This window comes from Marmota marmota, unplaced genomic scaffold (genome assembly GCF_001458135.2).
Source record: "Marmota marmota marmota unplaced genomic scaffold, marMar, whole genome shotgun sequence".
Taxonomy (NCBI): domain Eukaryota; kingdom Metazoa; phylum Chordata; class Mammalia; order Rodentia; family Sciuridae; genus Marmota; species Marmota marmota.
In genome coordinates this window covers 17,261,305-17,287,815 of record NW_026000174.1, presented here as the reverse complement: position 1 = coordinate 17,287,815, position 26,511 = coordinate 17,261,305, and the positions used below count along the sequence as shown (strand labels likewise).

At 36.0% G+C, this 26,511-nt stretch overlaps 2 protein-coding genes across 2 annotated transcripts; both read left to right on the top strand.

Annotated features, from left to right (window-relative positions):
- The first annotated feature begins 871 nt into the window (after positions 1 to 871).
- On the top strand, positions 872 to 1,816 carry LOC107160894 (olfactory receptor 52K1-like). The gene has a single exon (XM_015507489.1). The coding sequence runs from the start codon at positions 872 to 874 to the stop codon at positions 1,814 to 1,816; it is 945 nt and encodes a 314-aa protein (XP_015362975.1).
- An 11,452-nt stretch (positions 1,817 to 13,268) lies between these two features.
- On the top strand, positions 13,269 to 14,213 carry LOC107160883 (olfactory receptor 52P1-like). Its single transcript, XM_015507486.1, has one exon. It carries the CDS (start codon positions 13,269 to 13,271, stop codon positions 14,211 to 14,213), a length of 945 nt encoding a protein of 314 aa, XP_015362972.1.
- Positions 14,214 to 26,511: the final 12,298 nt, after the last annotated feature.

The window sequence follows — 26,511 nt, the reverse complement described above, 5'->3', positions numbered from 1 at the left end:
TATATATTCTTCATTTTAAACTTATTAAAAGAGTAGAGGAAGAGGATTGAAAGAGATGGAGGAGGAGAGTGCATGGGAAATTAAAATTTTTTCTTTTTCTATGACAGTTGTACTGTTTTTAACCAATATAATCACTAAGCCCTATTAGTGAAATTTAATTAAATCATATAATTTTATAAAAGTCTTGCTTTCATATTCTTATTTTTACATATATCACATTTTATGGTTTATATTTTGAATGGATCAAATATATTTATGACTTGTATTATATAATTCTTAAATTTGTAAATATGCATTCCTTTCAAAATACTTAACATAAATTAAAATATTTAATAAATATAATAATGCCTTATTTCTATAGAAATAAAATATCAATAGGGCTCCTAAGTCCCTTGTCAGAATCAACAATTTACATCTAAACATTCTAAGGAAGAACCACAAAACAAGTCCAATCCCAGAAACGGAGGACCAGGGTATGATTAAATTTAGCTTCCTTTTCTTAAGCAAAATCTCTGCTTTCTGGCTTGTTCATCCTCTCAACTCTGCCTACAATGTTGAAAATTTTATCATGCTGGTCCTGCTATCTCAGAAATAATCCTAGAGGATACCAAATGCTTTATATTCAATGAAATAGAAGACTCTGTACTCTTGATGTGGTTTGTTATTGAGAGTTTTCCCTGAGAATGCTTCTCCCTCTTCTACCCAAGTAGCTGAAGCATTCATTCAATCATTACTGCTCATAATATAATCATGATTATCACTATTAACTAATACTAATGACCAGCATTTTGTAGGTATAAATGATGCAGTGACTTCAAAATGCTCATTTTTTTCTCCATAGGAATCGGACCTTGAGAAGTTCAGATTAGGGATGCCCTCTTGTAACAGCTCTCTCCCCCAGCCCTTGATATTTATTCTGGCTGGAATTCCTGGCCTGGAATCTTCCCATGGTTTCTTCTCTGTACCTTTTTTCTTGATATTTGTTATTACAGTCATGGGCAATGTCACCATCTTATGTGTCATCCGAATGGAGAAGAGTCTTCATGAGCCCATGTTTCTCCTCCTAGCCATGCTCTCAGGTGTTGACCTATGCCTGGTCAGTGTCACTGTGCCCCGCATGCTGGGCATCTTCTGGATGGATGCCAAGGAAATCAGCTTTGATGCCTGCCTCACACAAATGTTTTTTATTCCTTCTTTCTATGTCATGGAGTCTGGGATCCTCCTGGCTATGGCTTTTGACAGATTCGTGGCTATCTGGTGCCCTCTGAGATATACAACCATCCTTGATAACAGCATGCTTGTGAAGATGGCACTAACTGTCCTAGCAAGGGCAGTGGCAGTGCTAACCCCAGCACCCATCCTGGCAAAAAGACTGGAAAGCTTCCAAACCCACATCATTGGTTACTCCTACTGTGCTTATATGGCTGTGGTGATGATAGCCTGTGGAGACATCTCTGACCACATTATCTATGGCCTCATGGTCATTGTGGCATCTGTAGGATTTGATTTGTTTCTCATCATTCTGTCATATGGACTTATCCTTCATGCTGTCTTTCAGATACCATCTTGGGAAGCAAGAGGCAAAGCTCTTAGTACATGTGGCTCTCATCTTTGTGTCATTGGTCTTTTTTATTCTCCTGTTGTTTTCTCTGTTCTGGCCCAGATTTTAGGCTACCATATGGCTCCTCATCTACAGATCATCATCGATAATCTCTACTTCCTGGTGCCTCCCATGGTCAACCCCTTGATTTATGGAGCACGTACCAAACAAATGAGGGAGTGGGTATTGCGAATATTCCACTGTCAAAGAGACTGAGGCTGATTGATGCCTTTGACAGACAGGAGGCCTGGTTATGTGGAGCGGGAAGTCCTATTGGGTTGGAGGTAGAGATAATCCCTTAAAGGTTTGGGGCTTCATGAGGAAATAACCAATGCAAGAAAGAAAACTCATTCAGTGTGGGAATGTGATGGAAGCATGTCCTTTCTACCAGGACGCAGTTGAGAACAAAATTCTTATAATGAGAATTCTCCCAAATACGCACACATGCAATAATATAGGAGAATATTCTATTGTTAATTTGACTTTATTGAATCACAGCTTTTCCTATAAACTAGAAATACAATTTTCAAATAAGAAACCTTCAATTTAGGTATATTAATTAAGATATAGGGACAAAAATAATTATCAAAAACAGTGACAATTTAACATTTTCTCTTTTGCATTCATGTTTTAGCTATTGTGTAGAAATAATACTAATGGAAATAGATATACATTGATATTCACTAGCTCATAAATAATTGATTATATCCTTTCCTCTGTATAGAGGACTTCAAGAGAAAATGAAACCATTTTTAGTAATATATAGTAGATTTCACCTGAAGATAGGCATTTGACATACAAAGAACCTTACAAAGCCATTTTTTCCTTCTAGCTTTACTTCTTACTTCATCTACATCATTTCATATATTTTTACAAATTTAAGATACCCAAATATATGCCTTAAATCATTTTGTCTGTTTCCCAGAAGATAAGTTGCAAAAGACTTGTGAACCCTTTTTCACGGGCACCTTAAACTTAATGTTCTAAAATTAGAATCCTAAAAATTTCATTTTATGTGGTAAAAGCATCTGAGATGTACCCACATAAAAGATACTTATGCTATATAATACAGTACATGTGCATAGCAATACTGTACTGCATACAAACTAAGCCCCTCATCTCCTTTCCAACCATAGGGTATTCTGTCTTCACCATATTTGTTCATTTGACTTGAGCCAAATTCAATTTGCAACCTTGAAATTATGTAATTATTTTTATTTCTGTTTCTTAGTCCAACTGATCACCAAGGTTTCTCTGCACATTTCCAGTAACGTTTTTCGACCTCACTATTATCTGACTTGTATGCATCTCTAAATATAAAATCCATGTACTTAACCTGTCTATCTTTAGTGGTTTTCTTATTCAAAGTTGTTAACATTGGAATTGAAGATGTGTTTCTCAAACACCTCATTTCATCTACTTAAAAATCTTCAGCATCCTGTTCCTCAAGGTAGAGGAGACATGCATGACTAGACTCCAGTATGAATAGAACCAGGAGTTCTCTTCTAAAGAAATCATAGAACAGGCATCAATCCAGCCCAACATGACTGCTTTGCTTCTAAAAAAAACTCACATTGCTTACTATTCTAGCTGTTGTGATATTTAGAAGCCATTTCCCTCAGTCTTTCTTAGTTAAAATTCTTCCCATCTCAAGAGGCACTTCTTCCAATGGGCTGTCCTTAACACTTATTTGCAAATGATGTCAACCATTCCTTTTCTTGACTTTAGCTTTCTTTGAGATTCATCCAGTATCTGCCCTGTACCTCAGTTGTTTATTTTCCAACCCTGCCATTGTTCCTCCAGTGACATTTTGTTAAGGACTAGGGACATATCCAGAAAATCAGTTTTTCACAGACTTTAAATCTATGTCATATTTTTTAAAGTTAATACTTACTTGTTCTTGTAAAGAACAAATTCTTGTAAAGAAAGGGTCTAGACATGTAAATAATACTCATCTTCCCATCTCTGATGCTATAGGTTGAGATATCCCCAGGTCTACCTGAATGAACAGAATTATGGATGATATTTACTCTCATGAATATATATAAATATACACACTTTTTAAATACATTTTTTCAATAATTTTATCTACAAACAGCATCTTGGCTCTGTCTCTCATGCTTACATAATTATATTTCTAAACCTCACCTGAAGTATGCATACATACACAGGAATGTGTCCTTGTACATAACCTAAATATGCATATTCAATTTCATTTTAAAATATGCAAAACCACTATTAATTCTCTCAGTTTTCATGTGTCAGTTTTCAAATGCATAGATTTGCTCAAAGAAATTGACAACCTTTCACATGCCTCAGAATACTGTCTTTCACATACCAATCAACATAATTAAAGATGATGAGAACTTTGTATGTGTGATTTGATTCCATTGGAGTTAATTTGATGATCTTGCTAACATCTGCAATTTAAAAACAATCATTTAGGAGTAATGTTTAAATTGGAACTAAAGGTGTAAATGTAAGGTAATTTCATCACCAGGCAGGCATTTTCATTAATTCTGATGACAAATGGTGGACATTTGCCAGTGAAAACAAAAAAGAGAATGATTGAAGAAAGAGGATAATTATGTTGGAATGGATTCTACTGTCATGTACAACTAAAAACAACCAATTAAAAGAGCAAGAAAGGAAGAAAGAAAGACACCCTTTAGTCTTTCAAGCTGAAATAAAAGGACTCTAGAAATAATTCAAATTCACATGAAAAATAAAGAGCACCATTAATGGTAATGAAAAGCATAAAAATAAAAGTGTAAACATGCAAAAAAAAAAAAAGGAAAAAAAAGAGCATATTAATCTACTTAGAAAACCTGGATTAGCCGGGCATGGTGGTGTAATGCCTGTAATCCCAGGGGCTCTGGAACTGAGGCAGGAGAATCTAGAGTTCAAAGCCAACCTCAGCAATGGCAAGGCACTAAGCAAGTCAGAGACCCATCTCTAAATAAAATACAATATAGGGCTGGGGATGTAGCTTAGGGGTTGAGTTCTGCTGATTTCAATCCCCAATACAAAAAAAAAAAAAAAGAGCTGGACTGATGGGTTTTCAGTATCAACTTCATAACTGTGTTAAGACAGAGTCTACACAGCACTACTTAAGAGGAGAGATGCCTGTGGCCTGTGGCTCATGATCTCACTTTCATTATAAATTTCTCCTCATGTGAATTTTAGTTAATATTAGAGAAGTATAAATATTTTCACTTATTTTTATAGCAATGACAACAAATATCATGGAGTAGTCAGAAACTAAGGGCTACAAATCACATAAATGTTCCAACAAGCCATTACCTGATAGAATCATTTGGTGAATATATACTGAATACTGAACTCCAACTATGACTCAGTCTTGGCAAGGGTCATGTGAATCACATGGAACCCACGCTTCATGTAATGTGTAACTGATGCGGAGGGCATATCTGGGAAGCTGCATAAAACAAACTAACATATATATTTAGCAAATAACTTCACATTGTAGAAGCATGGAATATTTTGTCAACCATGATGTATTAACAGAGAACATGAAATTGGGGCAACATTGGACAGAGGGTCATATTTTCTCTGAGTATAGATCTGAAATATAATGGATAAGTTTTTTAAAAGCTAGGGAAAGAAAAGTCAATGCAGAAAAATTAGTAAGAAACATCTTAGGCAAGGCACTCAAGCAAAGCTCAAGTTGTTTAAGGACATATGGTCAACTAGTACACCAGGAATGAAACAGACATTTGGAAGATTGGTGCTATTGTGGCTGAGCAAGGACATTTGTGGAGTTCAAGGGACCACCAATGTCCTTGTTTAACTGCTCCTGTGATTGTGCAGAAAGATTTCAGATGCATGGCAGAGAGTAGCAGGTATGAGTTAGAAGAGATAGGAAATGGGGAAAAGGGGACACTCTCAAGGAAGAGCAGTGAATCCTTTCAGAGAGGAGAGGTGGCACACACCTCTTGCCCTCTAGTTGGGGACCCCAGGGAAGCTGACAAAGTGTCTTGCCCAGCTGTACTTTAGACTGTTGACAGCAGAATTTTTATCCAGGCTTCCAAGTCCCCACTGCACATGGTCTTACCCCATGGAGGGGAGTATTTACTACTGTAATGACATGTTAAAGATCCAAGGCAACTCTGGGTCACAATGGCCCACGCTGACCAGCTCTAATTTGAAAAAGTTCTTTCAAATTTTTAGATGAGGTGTTTTTGAGTCTAGTTATCCTATCTCCCTGAGTTCTAGAATCCATTCTGCATAAAGCTCCCCAAATTCCCCTCACTTGGGATAAGCTGTGTTCTTATCAACACGGAGGAGCTTTGGGGGCTTGTATCTCTCCTGCAGATAACAGGATATTGCTGAGGAATGTGACTTAATCGAGGTAGGGCTGCAAGTAAATTACTTTTAAAAGAAAGCATTTGGAGGACCACAGAAAAGGCCCAGTTTATAGAATTATCCCCTTAACCTCATGTTCCCACCACTCATGTCTGTCTGTTGTTTATCTCTGTGGCCTCTGTATATTAACCCTTAAGGTTATTTTCTAGCACAATGAACTGAGGTAGATTAGAATTAAGGGGGCTTGTGTCAAACTCAATTTTTTAGCATAAAATCTTGAAACATAGCTCAAACAAGAATATTTTAAGCCATTTATGGTCTACCTGCAATGCATATCCAGTAAAATTATACCCAACATCTGTAGCCATAAATAAAATAAATAAGGAAGTATAATGATGAAAGGCTTATAGGGCCCTTCAGAGTGCTTTAACCAAAAGACTCCCCCATGATGCAGCTTTAGCCATATTACCTAGACATACCAGCTTTCCTTTCGCCTTGAATTCCCTGGTCTCCCTTCTTTATTCTCCAAGTTGACTATGGTCCCATGCAGAATGTCCTCCCATTCCTCATCAACATTCAAATCTGTCAGTGTGTAATCCAAATAAGTCTTATGCATGCCATTGTGACCTCAAATCCCTCAAATCTTTCTGACTCTCTACAGTGTCACATGATGTTACATTAAATCTGTAGGCATTTGTTAATTGCGTTGCTCTGATATGAAATTTTAATAGATCTTCTCTATTATCATTGAGATGCCAAAAAGATATAGTCAAAAATAGATCACTAAATTAAGTTTCCACAGTGGAAATATAGACTTCAATTGTTTTGTGTATTTATATTTTTATGATTAATATTACCTAATAACTTAGAGTCATTCTAGGTCTTTAAATTTAAAACAGTTTAGCAACGTGGCTCCTGGAGAGACTGTACTAACATTCCTAGGAGGTGGAGGAGAAGAATCTCCTTTTTGTTTGCATAAAGGAGTGGATGAGGAGGGAATGGTCTCCTTTACTTCTGTAAGCAGAGAAAAACAATTTCCTCCTACATATTCTGCCTATTGACTGTCTAGATGTTTGAGTAGGAAAGTAATCTGAATTTCACACCACTTAGATCGGCCACTCTGGTAAAGGGAAACTGATTTTCTTATGGTTGCATTGAGTAAATTAATATAAATCTAACCATAATCTGTCTACATCGCATAACACCTGCTATTCACACTCAGAGTAAAATTAGTAAAGGCGAGAATACCCAAGAGGTTATAATCACTTCAGAATGGAAAAGATAGTTTAGGCACATGTAAGAATCTGATGTTGTCTCTCTTGCTGGCTGAGGCAGAGAAGATGAGGAATGAATTGCTGAAGATGCAGTACAGAAAAAAGCAAGCTGGGAAGATATGAAACAGCAGGTAGGGAACTTTCTGACCTAAACATGAGTTATGGAAGAGTTTAACTTAGTGATGGAATCTAGGGAAAAGATGTGAGAAGTTACTAGTAATTAAATAGTGAACAGGATCTTTGGGGATGGTAGAGAAACAATTATTTTGTGGCACTGGATATCGAACCCAGGGCATTATGTATGCTAGGCAAGCACTCTGCCACTGAGCTACACCTCCTGCACTTTTCATTTTTATTTTGATACAGGGTCTTGCTAAGTTGCCCAAACTCATCTCAAACTTGCAATTCTCCTGAATCAGCCTCCTGAGTTGATAGGATTACATGCTTGCACCCCCTTTTTATCTGGAGAGAAAAAAAAATTAAAGAACTAAATCACTGAAAATCTAAGCAATTGAGATAAGAACGATTTTAGAGAAGCTGAAAGGGGCTGGCAACTGATATGTACAATGAAGGGGCAATGTTTCATAATTCAGATTTGGAAGACAGACTGTCAGTGGCAAATCATGAAAACACAGGCAACTTCTTCCTAATTCTTCCTTGAAGAAATGACATCCATCAGTAAAGTCAAAATGAGTAGAGAACAGAGAAGGCATGGGCAAGGGAGATGGGAAGAGCATCAGCAGCAGAAGCAAAAACATGAATTAGTTCTATACAGGAACAAAGCACAAAATGCAATTTGGTTGAGACTCAAGGAAAACTGAGGATGAGCTGAATAGCAGAAAGTGATGACAGAGAGGGAAGAGGACCCAGATTGTATAGGCATTGCTTATCATTTTGGATAGAGTCACTGTAATCCATGGTTTTAAGCATTTTGCACCAGAAGAAGTATTTACTTTACTCTGGCACACATCGTTTTTTTAATCTTAGTGGTATAGTAATTCTAACAATTGAAATTTGAAGCCAGAGATATCTGGATTCAGTTTCTGGCTTTGCCTTTATTAGCTGTAATGTTCTTTATAAATTTTTAAGTCTATTGTTCTTTATTCTCATCATTTATTGCGGTTTGTATTCCAAAGACCTCTGAAGATGAAGTGACAGAAAGATTTTAAGCACTAATCCTAGAGTCTAATAAATAATGGTCTCAGTACATAAATTAGACCCATTTTTTTCTTTGTGTATGTGTGGGGGCATCTAATGTGTTATATATTTTCTGATACATTGAAAAAACACATTCCATATCAAACCACTCAGCAGATCATTGGAAACAATGCCTTCATTAATTATCTTAAGGGATAGTTCATTATAATTACTCCACCTAAAGGTAATTTAGATCTTGTAGTTTGGGAAAAGGACCTTTATCCCCAGAAGGCCATCAATTTTCCCACCATGTACATCCTTTAACCAAGTGGAATCTGTAGTCAGCCATAACTCTAGCTCTTGCTCACTGAGGATGCTTTACATCTGCTCCTTATAGAGGTGACTCTCTGGAGGAATGTCAGTTTGGGGTTTGGTTTTGGTGAGTGAAGACAGAGATACAGAACAGGAAAAGAGAGAAGAGAGCTGTATTCAAGTATGTGCACTTACAGAATTATGAGATCCTCAAAAAGATAATTTTCAATTTTTTGAAAAGCTAAAGTTAAGAATAAAAATCACTGATGCATAATAATAAATATTAGGAAAAAGGAGGTAGGGAAAGGAAAGGTAATGGAAATGAGATTGATCAAATTATGTTATGTGCATATGCAAATAGCCTAATGAATCCCACTAATATGCAAAATTATAATAAAATCAATAATTTTTTAAATTTCAAAACAAAGTTGTACACTCTTATTACTGACATGCTTATTTTTACCTGTCGATTTGTTTTTAAGTATGGAGTCATATATACTATTCATTTGAATGAAAATAACATTATAATGCCATTATAATTATTTGTCCTGGGTAATTCATAGAGCAGAAAGAGCTGTGAACAAAAATATTTGTTTCCTCCCGTTCAGGGTTAGAAGTAATCCATCACGGTGACTCTCATAGGAGGAATAATATTTAGGAAGAAGCAAGAGGTGTCTAATAAGTTGAGGTTCTTAGTTGAATATGTATATTACAAGCCAAAGCTAATATTTTCTTTCTACATTCTTTCTGTCCAAAACATCTATATCACTACACTCCCTTAGTTACAATAACTATTATTTTTAAAAGAAAAAAAATTTAAACACAATTATATTAATATTGTCAATTTTTAAGCTATTTAATCTATTGAGACTAAGGTGAGAGACTAAGAATTAGAAAATATACTACAAACTGAAACTTTTGTGACATGCAGTTTTATCTAGAGTGGATGTTTCAACAAAGGCTATTCACATCTCCCTGTTCACTCCTTCTCCACCCAACCTTGATTTCTGGGGTAAAAGACAAGAAACACTAATGATTCCGAGGTAAAAATTAGAGAATGTCTTAATTGGTAAGACAGGAGTTTTTCAAGTGTTTTAAAATATGATTTTGTTTAAATAAATCTATATATAGAAAATAAATTTGTCTGAATATTTACATAGTGTGCTTGAAGGCACCTTTACATGCTATTAGAAAAATTAAAGAATTATTTTGTGCTTGGATCTCTGGATATACAATATAAATTTTTATGATTCCATGTTAAAAAAAATCAGATTTATAAAACTCTTGTTTGTTTCCCTCTCTAGGCATGTGGGAGTAGAGATGTTTAGATCTTCTCTGGATTAATGTATCTTTTAAATTTTTTTTTGTTAAGTTTGAGAGTCAATAAAATATTGTAAAGAACTTTGTTTCTTTGCAAGTGGGCATATGGGTAATCAAGACCCTCCAGCTCTCAATTAGCAGTAACTGGTTTGGAATCCAGCATCAATTAGATCCCTTTTTTGTTCCTGGATTCTTTGCTTATAAATGTGACAGAACAAAGCAGATAAAAGAACAAATCTTTTTACATCACTATAAGAAGAGATGGTAAGGACAATTCTCTTTTCTTAATTCATTTATATCTATCTTATATTAATTGAAGTGAATATTAGAAATGTAATTCCATTTAGTTAAGTGTCAGGTAGCAGCATAAAATGGCACTTAGACACATGACTTTGGAGTCAGACAAAACATGCAGTTGTAAAGATTTTCCTACTAATAATAACCCTGCACTGGTCTTTGGGCCGGATCATGCTATTTCCTAGTTTTGCTAGAGTTTCTACCCTAAAAGCAATTTTATCCACAAGGGAGTTACTTTTAGGGTAATAATATATTAATGAGTATTGTGCTCTGCAATTTGATAAGACTATCAAAAATGTAAAAGTAAAACAGTTAACATATTAATAACAAATTTCTACTTAAGGTAATCCAGCAAAAAATCATAGATGATATTCCAATTGAACTGGATATTAAAAATAAGCAGCTGTTTGTAAAGGGAAATGAAGGGGGTTAGGGGCATGACCATCAAAAGAGTATGTGAAAAAGGCACAATATTTCAATGCAGCATGGTATATTCAGAGAATAGTTAGAAATTCAGTATTAACCAGTGAAAGTAAAGAAAGAGTAATTGTCTGAAAGGTTGGAAAAATTGCTTATTTTGTTATTAACGTGCAGCTCTGAGTTTGTTGAGTCTTTTCTCAGACACCATAGTGGAATCACATTACCTACAGAATAATGAAGACATGAACTCTTTCCAGTGCTTGATTAATTAAATTCATCTTTGCGTTGGGTGATATTCTAAGTTGTTGGCATGCTTTATTTAGTTAATTCTCCCAGAAACTTTTGCTTTTCCCACTGTACAGACTGGGAAGCTGAGGAATGAAATATAATTAACATGTAGAGAGCAAACCAAACTTCATGATGGAAATAAATGCATTTAGTAAGAACATAGGAAGAACATATGCTGGGAACAAAAACAATTAAAAGGAGAAAAAGGAGAAAATTGAAGAGACAGCATTGCTGGTATGATTTGATACATTTTAAGGTTTAATGAACTTTATAGCTTATAAGCTATATATCATAGTAATTGAATAGAATTGTGTAAATAATCATTTTATAAAGCCCAGGACAGACTAGGATAATTCCTAAATAACATTGACAGTATTTCTAATCAAGCATGCAATTGGTTTAACATTCTCCATATTTACTCAAAAATATTTGCTCATATGAGCATATTTATAATTGTAGTATACCTGGCCATACCTTGCAAGCTACAGTGGGGTAAAAAGAATTCATCATGTATAACTTCATTATTATTAAATTCAAAATATTATTACTTAATCAATAGCATATAGAGTATGCTGATAAGAATAAACCTAATTTTTAGAAGGATATAAAGGAGTCTGCAAATTACCTAAACATATTTCAAATTTATATTTTAATAATTTTTTTTCCTAGGTGACTGGGGATTAAACTTATGAGCACTCAACTTCCAAGCCACATTTCAGTTATTTATTGTATTTTGTTTATAGACAGGGTCTCTCTGTGTTGCTTAATGTCTTGTTTTTGCTAAGACTGGCTTTGAAATCATGATCCTCCTGCCTCAGCCTCCTGAGCCACTGGCATTACAGGACTGCACCACTGTGCCTGATGTATTTCAATAATTTTTATACATAGGTAAAAAATCAGCAGGCAATTCTGATGGAATTAAAGTTCTGAACAGTGATAAATGCACAAAAATTAATTTCAAGTTGTTACCTAAAATAATATAATTCATTAAGTTGAAGAGCAAACCCTAGTTGTTGTTTTCCCCCCCTGTTTTCGGTTAATGCACATTAACTACACAGAATATGGGGTTCATTGTGTTGTATTCACATATGCAAGCAAAATAAAGGCAATGTTTAAATATTTGCTTAAATCTTGTTCTGAAAAGTGATTTAAAGTAATGTAAACTACTGAAAGTTTAAAGGTGACTATATATTTAATGTCTGCCACAGAAAATATTGTGTTTGGCAAAACATAAAAAAACATGAGCCCTGAAGGCATGAATTGTGTTAGAGTTCTTGTTTCTCAGTCACTCTGTGATGCTCTCCGTTTTCTGTAACTTTCTGGGCTGCTATTTGAATTGATACAATTCGAAAATAATATACAGCTTATATATTATTTCCAAGTTAAAATTGAAACATGCAAAGGTCTAAGAACAGTGTCCTTTTCATGTTAGGAACAACTAAATATCATTTTTCTTCCTCATTTTGCATGTGAATGATATGAACTGTGATCATACATATAGTGCAATTACCAAAAGGAGTACTAGGTGAGTAGTCTCTGATGTGACTAACATGTTCAGATACACATGATGAAATTTAAGAGGTATAGGGCACATGGGAGAGTGTATAGAAAAGTGTAGGAAGGAAACAGATTTCTGAGAATTAAACATAAAATAAGTGGGTATTTTCACTTGAAAAAGAATTTTGTAGAAACATGCATGTTACTCTCAACTGTTACCACACAGAAAGTCCATTAAACCTGTGGAGCTCAAGAGGTTTGGGTCAATGTGTCTCAAGGTTCCTGAGAATAGCTTTAGGGAAGTACTAGGAAAAACAAATATGCAGTGGACTCTCTACAAACTGAATAACCTTACCTAAGAGTACTCAGATGTCAGCTAGAAAATTGTCTTTCAGGATAATAAAAATTAAAAAATGGGATTGAGGATTTCTAAGACCCTTTTCATTTATAAAATCTTATATCAAAAGTTAATTTGGCTTATAATTAAGAAAAAACTGAATTCAGAGAGCACTATTCAATTTTTATTTTATTGTTCACAGATAATTAGTACAGATTTTTTAGAAAATTCATTAGATTCTTGAATTGCAGCTGGTGCTTTGTGTCTGGCTAATGCTTAGGGCCACTTGGTGTGTACCTAGTGCTTAGTGTCACTAAGGATTTTTACTCTAAATTACAAACCAGAAAGTTTTCTAAAGTGAGCCTTTGGATCTTTCAGCATTTGTTTTCAGATTTGTGGTAATGACATTGGCAGAACACTTTTGCTCTAACCTGCAGAGAAGACAGAAGGCATCTGCACCATGGAACCAGCCAATAAGTCTGAAATATCTCCAAACAGCTTCTTGCTGATGGGCATCCCAGGGCTAGAGCACTTGCACCTCTGGATTGGGATTCCCTTCTGTTCCATGTATGTGGTGGCTGTGGTGGGGAACGTGACCATCCTGGCTGTGGTGAGGGCAGAGCAAAGTCTCCACGAGCCCATGTTCCTGTTCCTGTGCATGCTCTCAGTGACTGACCTGGTGCTGTCCACGTCCACGCTGCCGCGCATGCTCTGTCTCTTCTGGCTGGGAGCCCACCACATAGCCTTTGATGCTTGCCTGGCTCAAATGTTCTTCATCCACAGCTTTACTGCCATGGAGTCAGGCTTCTTCTTGGCCATGGCCATTGACCGGTACGTGGCCATCTGTGACCCACTGCATCACGCCACGGTTCTCACCCACAATCGCATTGCCAAAATGGGAGCTGCTGTGCTGGTGCGGGGAGTAGCCTTCTTTTCCCCACACCCCATCCTGCTCAAGCAGCTCCCCTACTGCAGAACTCGAATCATCGCACACACCTACTGCGAGTTCATGGCTGTGGTGAAGCTGGCGTGTGTGGACATAGGAGCCACCAAGCGTTACAGCCTCAGTGTAGCATTTGTGATTGGTTCCTGTGATTGTCTCTTCATTGCTTTTTCTTATGCTCTAATCCTCCGTGCAGTCTTTCGTCTTCCCTCCAGAGAAGCCCGTCTGAAAGCTCTGGGCACATGTGGCTCCCATGTCTGTGTCATCCTTGTTTTCTACTCTACTGCTGGCTTCACTTTCCTCACTCATCGCTTTGGACACAATGTGGCCCCCCAGGTTCACATCTTCATTGCAAATATATACCTTGTGGTACCCCCCTTCCTGAACCCCATTGTTTATGGTATTAAGACAAAGAAAATTCGAGAGCATGTTCTTAGTTCTCTAAAGGTAAAACTTTCCTGATTATACTGAAACTATTTGCAGAGATAGTAAGAGATCAAGAAGGAAACACAATAAATAACCAATCACTTTCTCATATCTGACATTAAATATTTTTTTAGTGGATATCAGATACTTCATTAGATTTTACTGGGAAACAATGAATACATGTTATATAAGTTCCCTTATATTATGAAACTAACAGGTGTGATATTTCTTATGTGCTCCTGATCTTATTTAGAGCTTAATGTACAATGAGAAAATCTCCTGTTCATTGGTGGTACCAACTGAATGAGATAGTACAATTAATGAGTTCCATCTAGGTTTGTTTGTTTTTTTTTTTTTTTTTTTTGTAATGCAATAGGTCACCAGTTAAGGTTTTTTTCCAAATTTAAAGACCACTTCATAAAAATGAACTGTAAAACATTCCAAACACTTCATTGATCCATCCTGGAGATAAAAAATGGAAATGGTATCTCCTTTCTATCTCCTTCTTATGAACCACTTTTTATAAGCATCTTTAAATTAATGTTTTAATCAAACTCTCTACGAATGGTTGTTTTATTGTAGTAAAAATATTTTATATGAGGTTTGCCCTTTAACAGACATATGCTATATAAATACAGTACACAAAGTATATAGTTCTCAGGAAGATAAGGATAATTCCTCCTAACCATAAAATCTGTAAGAATTTATTGTTAAGAATCCAGTTATAACTTGTAAGCATGTACCAGTATGACCTAGAGGTTAATGTACAATGGCGTAATGTACAAGGGCCTAATGGCCCTTCCTCAGCAGCTGATGCACTCGGCCTACAGGGAACTGGAGACCCGCGCGCGAAGAACGCAACTTGGCCTTATTGCCAGTCTTGCCGCGGCTGGACATAGTGCGCTAGGTAGAACAGTTATGGAAGTAGGACTTGAAAATCTGATGCCATCTTGCCATAGTATTCACTATACAGTTCACCTTGTTGCCAACCCTATGGCGCTCGGTACTCCCCACATTTATCATTTTGATAGGGGACGATAAGAACATGAGGTTAAGGGACTACTTTTATTAAATGGGCCCAATTTGCTGAATCCCAAATGCTTTCTTTTCCAAGAAACAATTTATGGGCATCCTTGCCTGGCTTAAGTGGACAGTCTAGATCACATTTCTCAGCAAACTACCTGTTATCTACAGGAGAAATGAAGACCTGAAAGAATAAGAAATAAGAAGAACCCACGTTACTCTAGAGGAGGAGATTTTGTGACCCTTTTCATTAATCAGATCCTAAAATTCAGGAAGATAAGGATAATTCCTGCTAACCATGAAATCTGTAAGAATGTATGGTTAATAATCCAATTAGAACTTGTCAACATGAGTCAGTGTGACCTAGTGTTGTCATGGCAGTGGGCCTTGAAAATCTGATACCACTTTTCTATTAGTTATAAGTCAGGCGGTGGATTTGGGTAGGACTCTTGGGAAAAATTTCTTGGATCCCCCATAAAACTGGAGTGAAGGTAAGGCATGTTGTCTCTCTCTTCTCTAAGAGGACCCACTCTCTCCATTCAGAGTATCCTCTTTCCCTTTTCCTATCCCTTCAATAGACTCATTCCTGTTTATCCGAACAGCATCTCTGAAATCTGTCTGACTTAATTGCAAGAATTGGAGTTTTGTTTGGGTGGGAGAGTCTTTGAGCTGTTTCAGTTTCCCATAAGGCCCCAGGCCTCTAACAATTTGACTTAAGCTAAATTCAACCTGCAGCCTTGAAATTACATAATTATTTTTATTTCTGTTTCTTCATCCAACTGATCACCAAGGTGTCCCTATACATTCCCTCGACCTTTTTATCTACCACACACTTGTATGCATTTCTAACAGATTAAACCTTTTCAGCTTTAACTTCTCTCATTTTCAAATTAATAGTAATGAAACTGAAGTCATTTTCTCAAACACCGTCTTTCATCCACTTAAAATCTTCAGCATCCTGTTCCTCAAGGTAGAGGATGAACTCCTTAGAAGAGCCATTGCATGACTGGACAACAGTATGAATAGAGCCAGGGGTTCTCTTCACAAGAAATCATAGAACAGGCATCAATACAGCCCAACATGACTGCTTTGCTTCTGAAGAGCCTCACATTGCTTACTATTCTAGCTGTTGTGATATTTAGAAGCCATTTCCTTCAGTCTTTCTTAGTTAAAATCCTTCCCACCTCAAGAGGCACTTCTTCCAATGGGCTGTCCTTAATGTTTATTTGCAAATGATGTCAACCATTCCTTTTCTTGACTTTAGCTTTAAGATTCATCTAGTATCTGTCCTGTACCTCAGTTGTTTGTCCCTCCCCCACCCCCCACCACCATTGTTCCTCCAGTGACATGTTGTTAAGGGCAAGGGACATATTTAAAAAATCAAGTTTTCACAGACTTTAAATCTATGTCAGAGTTTTTTTTTTTAATTAAATTCTTGTAAAGAAAGAGACTAAATGTGTAAATAATATTCATCTTCCCATCTCTGATGCTCCAGGTTTAGATATCCCCAGGTCTACCTGAAGGAACATAAATATGGATGATATTTACCCTCATGAATATATATATAAATATATACACTCTTAAAATATATTTTTTTCAATAATTTTATCTACAAACAGAGTGTTGGTTTTGTCTCTCATGCTTGCATACTTATATTTCTAAACCTCATCTGAAATATGCATATATACACAAGAATGTGTACTTGGATATAACCTGAATATGCATATTCAATTTCATTTTAAAATATGCAAACCACTATTAATTCTCTCAGTTTTCATGTGTTTATTTTCAAATACATAGATTTGCTCAAAGAAATTGACAACTTATTTCACAAGGGACTTCCACATGCCTTTGTTCAACTTTTAGGAATCATATCTTATGCATACTTACTTCTTTCAGTCTTTCTTTTCCTCACCTCTATGCTTTACCTTCACTCAAAATTGTTTTCCTTTTCTTTGGTCTCTAATACCACCCATTTCTTCCTCATTCATGACCCAAATCGTTCAATATGAAATATTCTCTTTGCATGATCATGTTCTACACTAAAATGAATGGTTTCTATTCTTGTTCTTAAAGAATCTAGAATTTTCATGACATATAAGATAAATTTTATTAGTAGAGCAAGTAAGTCTTATCTTAAAGTAGCTTTGCTCTTGAAACTAGAAGATCACAAATAATGCACAAACTTCTACATTCAGTCCATCCACTAAAATAAAAGAATAGGAGAACAAAACTGTTGAGGAAAAGGAAGGAATTAAATAGGAAGAGAGGAGAAAGGAAGAAGTATAGTGAGGGAGGGCAGGGAGCATTATATATTCCAGTTGATTTTCCTCTCCCCTTCTGAATGAAGTGGAACTATGTGGGTTTTACCTGTGAGGTACCCCCATGGATCCTCTAACTCACTTTGATTTGATTCTACACCCTCTTTCTTGAAAGGAAAGCATATACTCTATGCTCATATTTCTGGTTGTATACACTCATTTTTATCACACCCCATTTGACATTGTAGTGATTAGGTTGGAATATGCTAATATATATTGTAACATATATGTTACAATATATATATATGTAAAATTCTAAAAGTGGAAGTAAAAGGAAGAATTGAAGACTACTGCTTCATAAGACATATTGCTCAGTTTTGAATTTCAAAACAACAATTCACTAGCTCTGGTGCTCTTTATCAAGACAAATCTCAGTAACTGAATTTCTTAAATAGTTGTACATGCAGATAATATTATTTCAGAAAATAATTTAAACTTTAAATATTTTTCTTTCTAAATTATGCTTTATCTATAGTTAACACTAAGAGAGAGAAATAGTTAATGTATTAATGACAGACAGAATACTCTTTGTTACATACCAATCAACATACTTAAAAGCAATAAGAAGTTTAAAAAATTCTACATGAGTCTTGATTCCATTGGAGTTAATTTATCATGATCTTGCTAAAATCAGAAATTTAAGAAGAATATTTCAAGAGCAGTGTATAAATTGTAACCTAGAGTGGTAAACTTAAAGTAACTTCATCATGAGGAGGAGATTTTCATTAATTCTGATGACAAATGGTGGAGATTTGCCAATGAACAAGGAGAAGAGAATGATTCCAGAAAGAGGATAATTATATCAGAATGCATTCTCCTATCATTTATAATTAAAGAACCAATTAAAAATGAACAAAGGAAGAAAGGAAGAGAGGGAGGGAGGAAGAGAGGAAAAAAGACAGACTTAAGGTGGTCTTTCAAGCTGAAATAAAAGGACTCAAAAATAATACAAATTCACATGAAAAATGAAAAGCACCATTAAAGGTAATGAAATAGATAAAAATAAAAGTGTAAATATGCAAAAAAAGGCAATTTAATGCTTAGAAAAAACTGAGCTGGTGGATTTTCAGTATCAACTTTATAGCTGTGTTTATGCATCATCTTCACAGTGGTATACAAGAAGAAAAATGCCTTATAAGTTTATGTTCATGTGAATTTTAGTTAATATTAAAGAAACATACATATCTTCACATTTTTTTAATCAATGGCAACATGTTGGGGTTTAAGTGTGCAGAGTTTAGCTCCCTCAGGCCTGACATTTTGCAAGAGCTGTGGCTGTGATTTAGGTCAGCTGAGGCAAACCTCAGCTAGGAGGAGGAAAAGTTCTCTTCCCCTTATCGCAAGTCACAAGTTCTGCATGGTTTGGCCAAGAGGAAGAAGCTTCCTGCATACTTATCCTGGGAACAGTACATTCTGAAGAAACAAATGCATCCTCAGAGGAGTAGATAATGTCTACAAAGAACTTTAGGAGGGTACTTATCAAACAAACAGGAACAATTTGAATCTAGCTCTGTGTATCCGCTGAGGCATGATATTTGGACAATGTGGGTAAAGTGTTATTGAAGAATTGCTTGCTTTGTTAGAAGAAGTGTATAAAAGGAACTTGCAAATAAACTTCACCATGCAGTTGCGATTGCTGCCTTGGCTCTGCATCCCCTGTGTCCCGGTTATTTTGTGACCCTTACCCAGGGACCCGAACGCTCTAGACGTTCACAGCAACACATATCTTAGAAGAGTCAGGAACCAAGGCTACCAATCACATAAATGTTCCAGTAAGACCTTACCTAATAAACTCATTCAGTGAAAGTACACTAAACTCCTACTATGATCTAGTCTTAGCAAGGAGCATGTAAATCACATGGAAACCACGCTTCATGCAGTATATATCTGATGGGAAGGTCATATCTAGGAAGCTGCAAAAGACAAACTAAATTATATATTTAGCAAATAACTTCACATTGTAGAAACATGGCATATTCTGTCAAACATGATGTATTAACAGAGAACATGAAATGGGGGCAACCTTGGACAGAGGGTCATATTTTCTCTGAATATAGATCTGAAATATAAATGGATAAGTTTTTAAAAAGCTCGAGTTAAGAAAAGTCCATGCAGAAAAATTAGTAAGAAATATCTTAGGCATGGAAGTCAAGAAAAGCTCAAGTTGTTTAAGGACATATGGTCAACTATTATACCAGGAACAAAACAGACATTTGAAAGATTGGTGCTATTGTGGCTGAGCAAGGACATTTGTGGAGTTCAAGGGACCACCAATGTCCTTGTTTAACTGCTCCTGTGATTGTGCAGAAAGATTTCAGATGCATGGCAGAGAGTAGCAGGTATGAGTTAGAAGAGATAGGAAATGGGGAAAGGGGACACTCTCAAAGGAGAGCAGTGAATCCTTTCAGAGAGGAGAGGGGTGGCACACACCTCTTGCCCTCTAGTTGGGGACCCCAGGGAAGTTGACAAAGAGTCTTGCCCAGTTGTACTTTAGACTGTTGACAGACAGCAGAATTTTGTTCCAGGCTTCCAGGTCCCCACTGCACATGGTCTTACCCCATGGAGGGGAGTATTTACTACTGTAATGACATGTTAAAGATCCAAGGCAACTCTGGGTCACACTGGCCCATCCTGACCAGCTCTAATTTGAAAAGGTTCTTTCAAATTTTTAGGTGAGGTGTTTGAGTCTAGTTATCCTATCTCCCTGAGTTCTAGAATCTATTCTGTATAAAGATCCCAAAATTCCCCTCATGTCAGGATAAGCTGTGTTCTTCTCAACACAGAAGAGCTTTGGGGGCCTGTATTTCTCCTGTAGATAACAGGATGTTTGCTGAGGGATATGACTTAATCCAGGTAGGGCTTCAAGTAAATTACTTTAAAAGAAAGCATTAGGGGATCAGCAGAGGAAGCCAAGTTTATGGAATTATAACCTTAACCTTATGTTCCCACCACCCACATCTGTCTGTTACCTATCACTGTGGCCTCTGTATGTTAACCCCCAAGTTGTTATTTCACCACAATGGGCTGAGATAGGTTAGAATAAAGGTGGCATGTGTTGAACTCAAGTTTTTAGGATAAAATCTTTACACATAGCTCAACCAAGAATATTTTGACTCATTTATGGTCTACCTGTGATGCATATCCAGTAAAATTGTACCCAAATCTGAAACTATAAAGACCAAGGACTTAAAGGACCATCAGAGTGCTATAACCAAAACATTCCCCCATAATGTGGCTAAACCATTACCTACACATACAAGCCTCCTTTTTGCCCTAGAGTTCTTGGCCTTTCTTCTGTATACTCCCAGTTGGTTATAGCTTCTAGATGGTCCAATGCAAAGAAACTTCCTCCCATTACTCATCAACATGCAAACCTGTCAATGTAAAACCCAAATAAATCCTGTGTATGCCAATGTCACCAGAAGGTAAAACAGTTTTGCTTGATCACCCCCCAGATTTCTCCGAACCTCTACAATGTCACATGCCCTTAGGTTAAATCTATAGGCATTTGTTAATTACATTGCTCTGATATGAAAGTTAAATAGCCCTTCTCTATTATCATTTAGATGCCAAAAAGTTATTATCAAAAGTAGATCACTTAATTCAGTTTCCAAAGTGGAAAGATAGGCTTCAATTGTCTTATATATTTATATTTTTAAGAGTAATATTACCTAGTAACGTGGAGTCATTCTAGGTCTTTAAACTTAAAGCAGTTTAGCTCCATGGCTCCTGGAGAGACTATACTAACATTCCTACGAGGTGGATGAGAAGAATCCCCTTTTGGTTTGCATAAAGGAGTGGATGAGAAGGGAATTCGCTCCTTTACTTTTGTAAGCAGAGAAAAACAATTTCCTCCTACATATTCCGCCTATTGACTGTCTAGATGTTTGAGTAGGAAAGTAATCTGAATTTCACACCACTTAGATTGGCCACTCTGGTAAAGGGAAACTGATTTTCTTATGGTTGCACTGAGTAAATTAATATAAATCTAACCATAATCTGTCTACATTGCATAACACCTGCTATTCACACTCAGAGTAAAATTAGTAAAGGCGAGAATACCCAAGAGGTTATAATCACTTGAGAATGGAAGATAGTTTAGGCACATGTAAGAATCTGATGTTGTATCTCTTGCTGGCTGAGGCAGAGAAGATAAGGAATGGGTTGCTGAAGATGCAATACAGAAAAGAACAAGCTGGAAAGATATGAAACAGCAGGTAGGGAACTTTCTGACCTAAACACAAGGTTATGGAAGAGTTTAACTTAGTGATGAAATCTAGGGAAAAGATGTGAGAAGTTACCAGCAGTTAAATAGTGAACAGGATCTTTGGGGATGGTAGAGAGATCATTATTTTGAGGTATTGGATATTGAACCCAGGGCATTATGTATGCTAGGCAAGCACTCTGCCACTGAGCTACACCTCTAGCTCTTTTTATTTATTTATTTATTTTATTTTGCGGTAGGGACTTGATAAATTGTCCAAACTCATCTCAAACAATTCTCCTGAGCCAGCCTCCTGAGGTGGTAAGATGACATGTATGCATCCCCATGCCCAGCTAGAGAGAAAAAGTAAATAAAAGAACTAAGTAGTTGAAAATCTGAAGAATTCAGATAAGAACAATTTTGGAGAAGATGAAATGGGCCAGCAGCAGATATATACAAAAGGGGCAATGTTTCATAATTCAGATCTGGAAGACAGATTGTTGGTGGCAAATCATTAAAACACCGGCAGTGACAGTCCATCTGTAACCTTAAAATGAGTAAGGAACTGAGAAAGCATGGGCAAGGGAGATGGGAAGAGCATCAGCAGCAGAAGCACAAGCAAACCATACAAAAATGCAGATTCATTGAGACTCAAGGAAAATAAAAGTTGAACTGGACAGCCGAAAGTTATGCCAGAGAGGTTGGTTTACCCAGATTGCAAAGGCATTGCTTATCACTTGGATAGTTTCACTGTAAACATGGATTTAAGCATTTTGTATCAGAAGGAGTATAGACCTTCATTCAGGCATACAACATTCTTTGAATCTTTCTGAAATATTTGCATTGGTTACTGGCATTACCTTTATTAGCTGTAGCGTTCTCAACAAATTTTAAGTCAATTGTTCTTCCTTTTTTCTCACTCATTTAATTTTAATTTGTATTCCAAAGACAGCTAAAGATGAAGTGAGGGGAAAATTTTTAAATATGAATGCTAAGTCTAGTAAATGATGGTATCGGAACATAAATAGAACCCCTTTTTTGTGTGTGTATGTGGGAGTTCTAAAGTGTTATATATTTTCTGATACATTCAACAAATATATACCATATCAAGGCACTCAGTTGACCCTTGGAAATAATGCCTTCATTAATTATCTTAAGAGACAATTCATGATAATTACTCCACCTCAAAGTAATTTAGGTCTTGTAGTTTGGGAAAAGGACCTTTATCCCCAGAAGGCCACCAATCATGTATATCCTTTAACTAAGTGGAATCTGGAGTCAATCATAACTCCAGCTCCTGTTAACTGAGCATGCTTTGTATTTGCTCCTTATAGGGGTGGCTCTATGGGAGACTGTCAGCTTTGGGTTCGGTTTGAGTGAGTGAAGGCAGAGATATCAAACACGAAAAGAGAGAAGATCAAGTACGTGCACTTACACAAGTATGAGTTTCTCAAAAAGGTAATTTCCAACTTTTTGAACACCCATGGTAAAGTTAAGGATAAATACCACAGATAAATAATAATAAATATTAGAAAAAAGAATGTAGGGAAAGAGAAGGTAATGGAAATGAGATTGATCTATTTAGTTATGTGTATATGCAAATATGACCTAATGAATCCCACTAATATTCATAATTATAATATAATGGCCATCAAAAGAGTATGTGAGCAAAGGTATAATGTTTCAAAGAAGCATAGCATGTTCAGAGAATAGTTAGAAATTCAACATTGCCCAGTGAAAGTAAAGAAAGAGTAGTTGTCTAGAAGGTTGGGGAAATGGCTTATTTTGTTATTTAATGTGCAGCTCTGAGTTTGTTGAGTCTTTGCTCAGACACCTTAGTGGAATCACATTACCTACAGAATAATGAAGACATGAACTCTTTCCAGTGCTTGATTAATTAAATTCATCTTTGTGTCGGGTGATATTCTAAGTTGTTGGCATGCTTTAGTTAATTAATTTTTGCTTTTCTCACTGTACAGACTGGGAAGCTGAGGAATGAGATATAATTAACATGTAGAGAGCAAACTAAACTTCATGATGGAGATAAATGTATTTAGGAAGAACCTATGCTGGGAATAAAAACAATTAAAAGAAAGAAAAGGAGAAAACTGAAGTGTCAGCATTGCTGGTGTGACTTGATACATTTTAAGGTTTAATGAACTTTATAGCTTATAAGCTATATATCATAGTAATTGAATAGAATTGTGTAAATAATCATTTTATAAAGCCCAGGACAGACTAGGATAATTCCTAAATAACATTGACAATATTTCTAATCAAGCATGCAATTGGTTTAATGTTCTCCATATTTACCCAAATATATTGGCTCATATGAGCATATTTGCAATTGTGGTATACCTGGCGAGACCTTGCAAGCTATATGGGGGGTAAAAAGAATTCATCATATATAACTTCATTTTTATTAAACTCAAAATATTCATTATTACCTAGTCAGTAGCATATAGAGTATGCTGATAAGACTAAACCTAATTTTTAGAAGGACATAAAGGAGGCTGCAACTTACCTAAACATATTTCAAAAATATATTTTAATAACTTTTTTTTCCTGGGTGACCAGGTATTGGTCTCAGGGGTACTCAACCTCTGAGCCACATTTCAGTCCTTTATTGTATTTTATTTAGAGATAGAGTCTCACTTAGTTTCTTAATGTCTTGTTATTGCTGAGACTGGCTTTGAAATCATGATCCTCCTGCCTCAGCCTCCTGAGCCACTGGCATTACAGGACTGTACCACTGTGCCTGATGTATCTCAGTAATTTTTATACATAGTACAAAATCAGAGATAATGCTGATGGAATTAAAGGTCAAAACAGTGATAAATGCAAAAAAATTAATTTCAAATTGTTACCTAAAATAATATAATTTGTCAAGTTGAAGAGCCAAGCCAAAATTTTTCCCCTCCTTTTTGGAGGGGAATTGGTACAATTTTTTTAAAATTTAAAAAAAATTTTTGGGTTAATGCACATTAACTACACAGAATAATGGGGTTCATTGTGTTGTATTCACATATGCAAGCAAAATAAAGGCAATGTTTAAACATTTGCTTAAATCATGATCTGAAAAGTGACTTGAAGTAATGTAAACTACTGAAAGTTTAAAGGTGACTATGCATTTAATGTGTGCCACAGAAAATATTGTGTTCAGAAAAGCAAAAATAACATGAGTCCTGAAGGTATGAATTGTGTTCTAGTTCTTGTTTCTCAGTCACTCTGTGATACTATTTCTTTTCTGTAACATTGTAGGCTGCTATTTGAATTGGTACAATTTTTTAAAATTAATTTATATATTTTTTACAATTTGTTATTTATGATGGCATAATGCATTTCAGTTCATAGCACACAAATGGAGCACAATTTTACATTTCTCTGGTTGTACACAAAGTAGAATCACCCCATTCGTGTCTTCATACATGTACCTAGGGTAATGATGTCCATCACATTCCACCATCTGTTCTACCCTAATGCCCTCTCCCTACCCCTCCCTTCTCTTTGCCCTATCTAAAGTACCTCCATTCCTCCCATGCCCCCCACTCCCAATATGGATCAGCATCCACTTATCAAAGAAAGCATTCAGCCTTTGGTTTGGGATTGTCTTCCTTCACTTAGGATGAAATTCTCCAAATCCATAAATTTACCTGCAAATTCCCTGATTTTATTCTCTTTTAATGCTGAGTAATATTCCATTGTGTACATATACCTCAGTTTCTTTACCCACTCATCTATTGAAGGACATCTAGGTTGGTTCCACAATTTAGCTATTGTGAATTGTGCTGCTATAAACATTGATGTGGCTGTGTCACTGTAGTATGCTGTTGTTAAGTCCTTTGGATATAATCCAAGGAGTGGGATACTTGGGTCAAATGGTGGTTTCATTCCCAGTTTTCTAAGGAATCTCCATACTACTTTCAGATTGGTTGCACTAATTTGCAGTCCCACCAGCAATGTAAGAATGTGCCTTTTTCTACCAGTAAGATAAGAATATGCCTTTTCCCCACATCCTCACTATAACTTATTGTTGCTTCCATTCTTAGTAATGGCCATTCTGACTGAAGTGAGATGAAATCTTAGAGTGGTTCTGATTTGCATTTCTCTAATTGCTAGAGATGTTGAACATTTTTTCATATATTTGTTGATGAATCATATATCTTCTTCTGAAAAGTGTCTGTTCACTTCCATGTATTGATTGGGTTGTTTGGTTTTTTACTGATAATTTTTTTGAGTTCTTTATATATCCTGGAGATTAGTGCTCTATCTGATGTGCATGTAGTAAAAATTTGCTCCCATTCTGTAGGCTCTCTATTCACCTCACTGATTGTTTATTTTGCTGAGAAGAAGCTTTTCAGTTTGAAACTGTCCCATTTATTGATGCTTTATTTTATTTCCTGGACTTTAGAAGTCTTGTTAAGGAAGTAAGGGCCTAATCTGTCATGATGAAGATTTGTGCCTTCTTATTCTTCTATTAGGCTCAATGTCTCTGGTTTAATTCCTATGTCCTTGATCTACTTTGAGTTCAGTTTTGTGCATGGTGAGAGATAGGGGTTTAATTTCATTTTGCTGCATATGGATTTCCAGTTTTCCCAGCACAATTTGTTGAAGAGGCTATCTTTTATCCAAAATATTTTTGGTGGCTTTGTCTAGTATGAGATAACTGTATTTATGTGTGTTTTTCTCTGTGTCCTCTATTCTGAACCATTGGTCTACAAGTCTATTTTGGTGCCAATACCATGCCATTTTTGTTACTATTGCTCTGTAATATAGTTGAATTTCT

Bases quoted from the DNA above. Each gene is read 5' to 3' on its own strand.
- LOC107160894 (XM_015507489.1), top strand. From the start codon at position 872: ATGCCCTCTTGTAACAGCTCTCTCCCCCAGCCCTTGATATTTATTCTG.
- LOC107160883 (XM_015507486.1), top strand. From the start codon at position 13,269: ATGGAACCAGCCAATAAGTCTGAAATATCTCCAAACAGCTTCTTGCTG.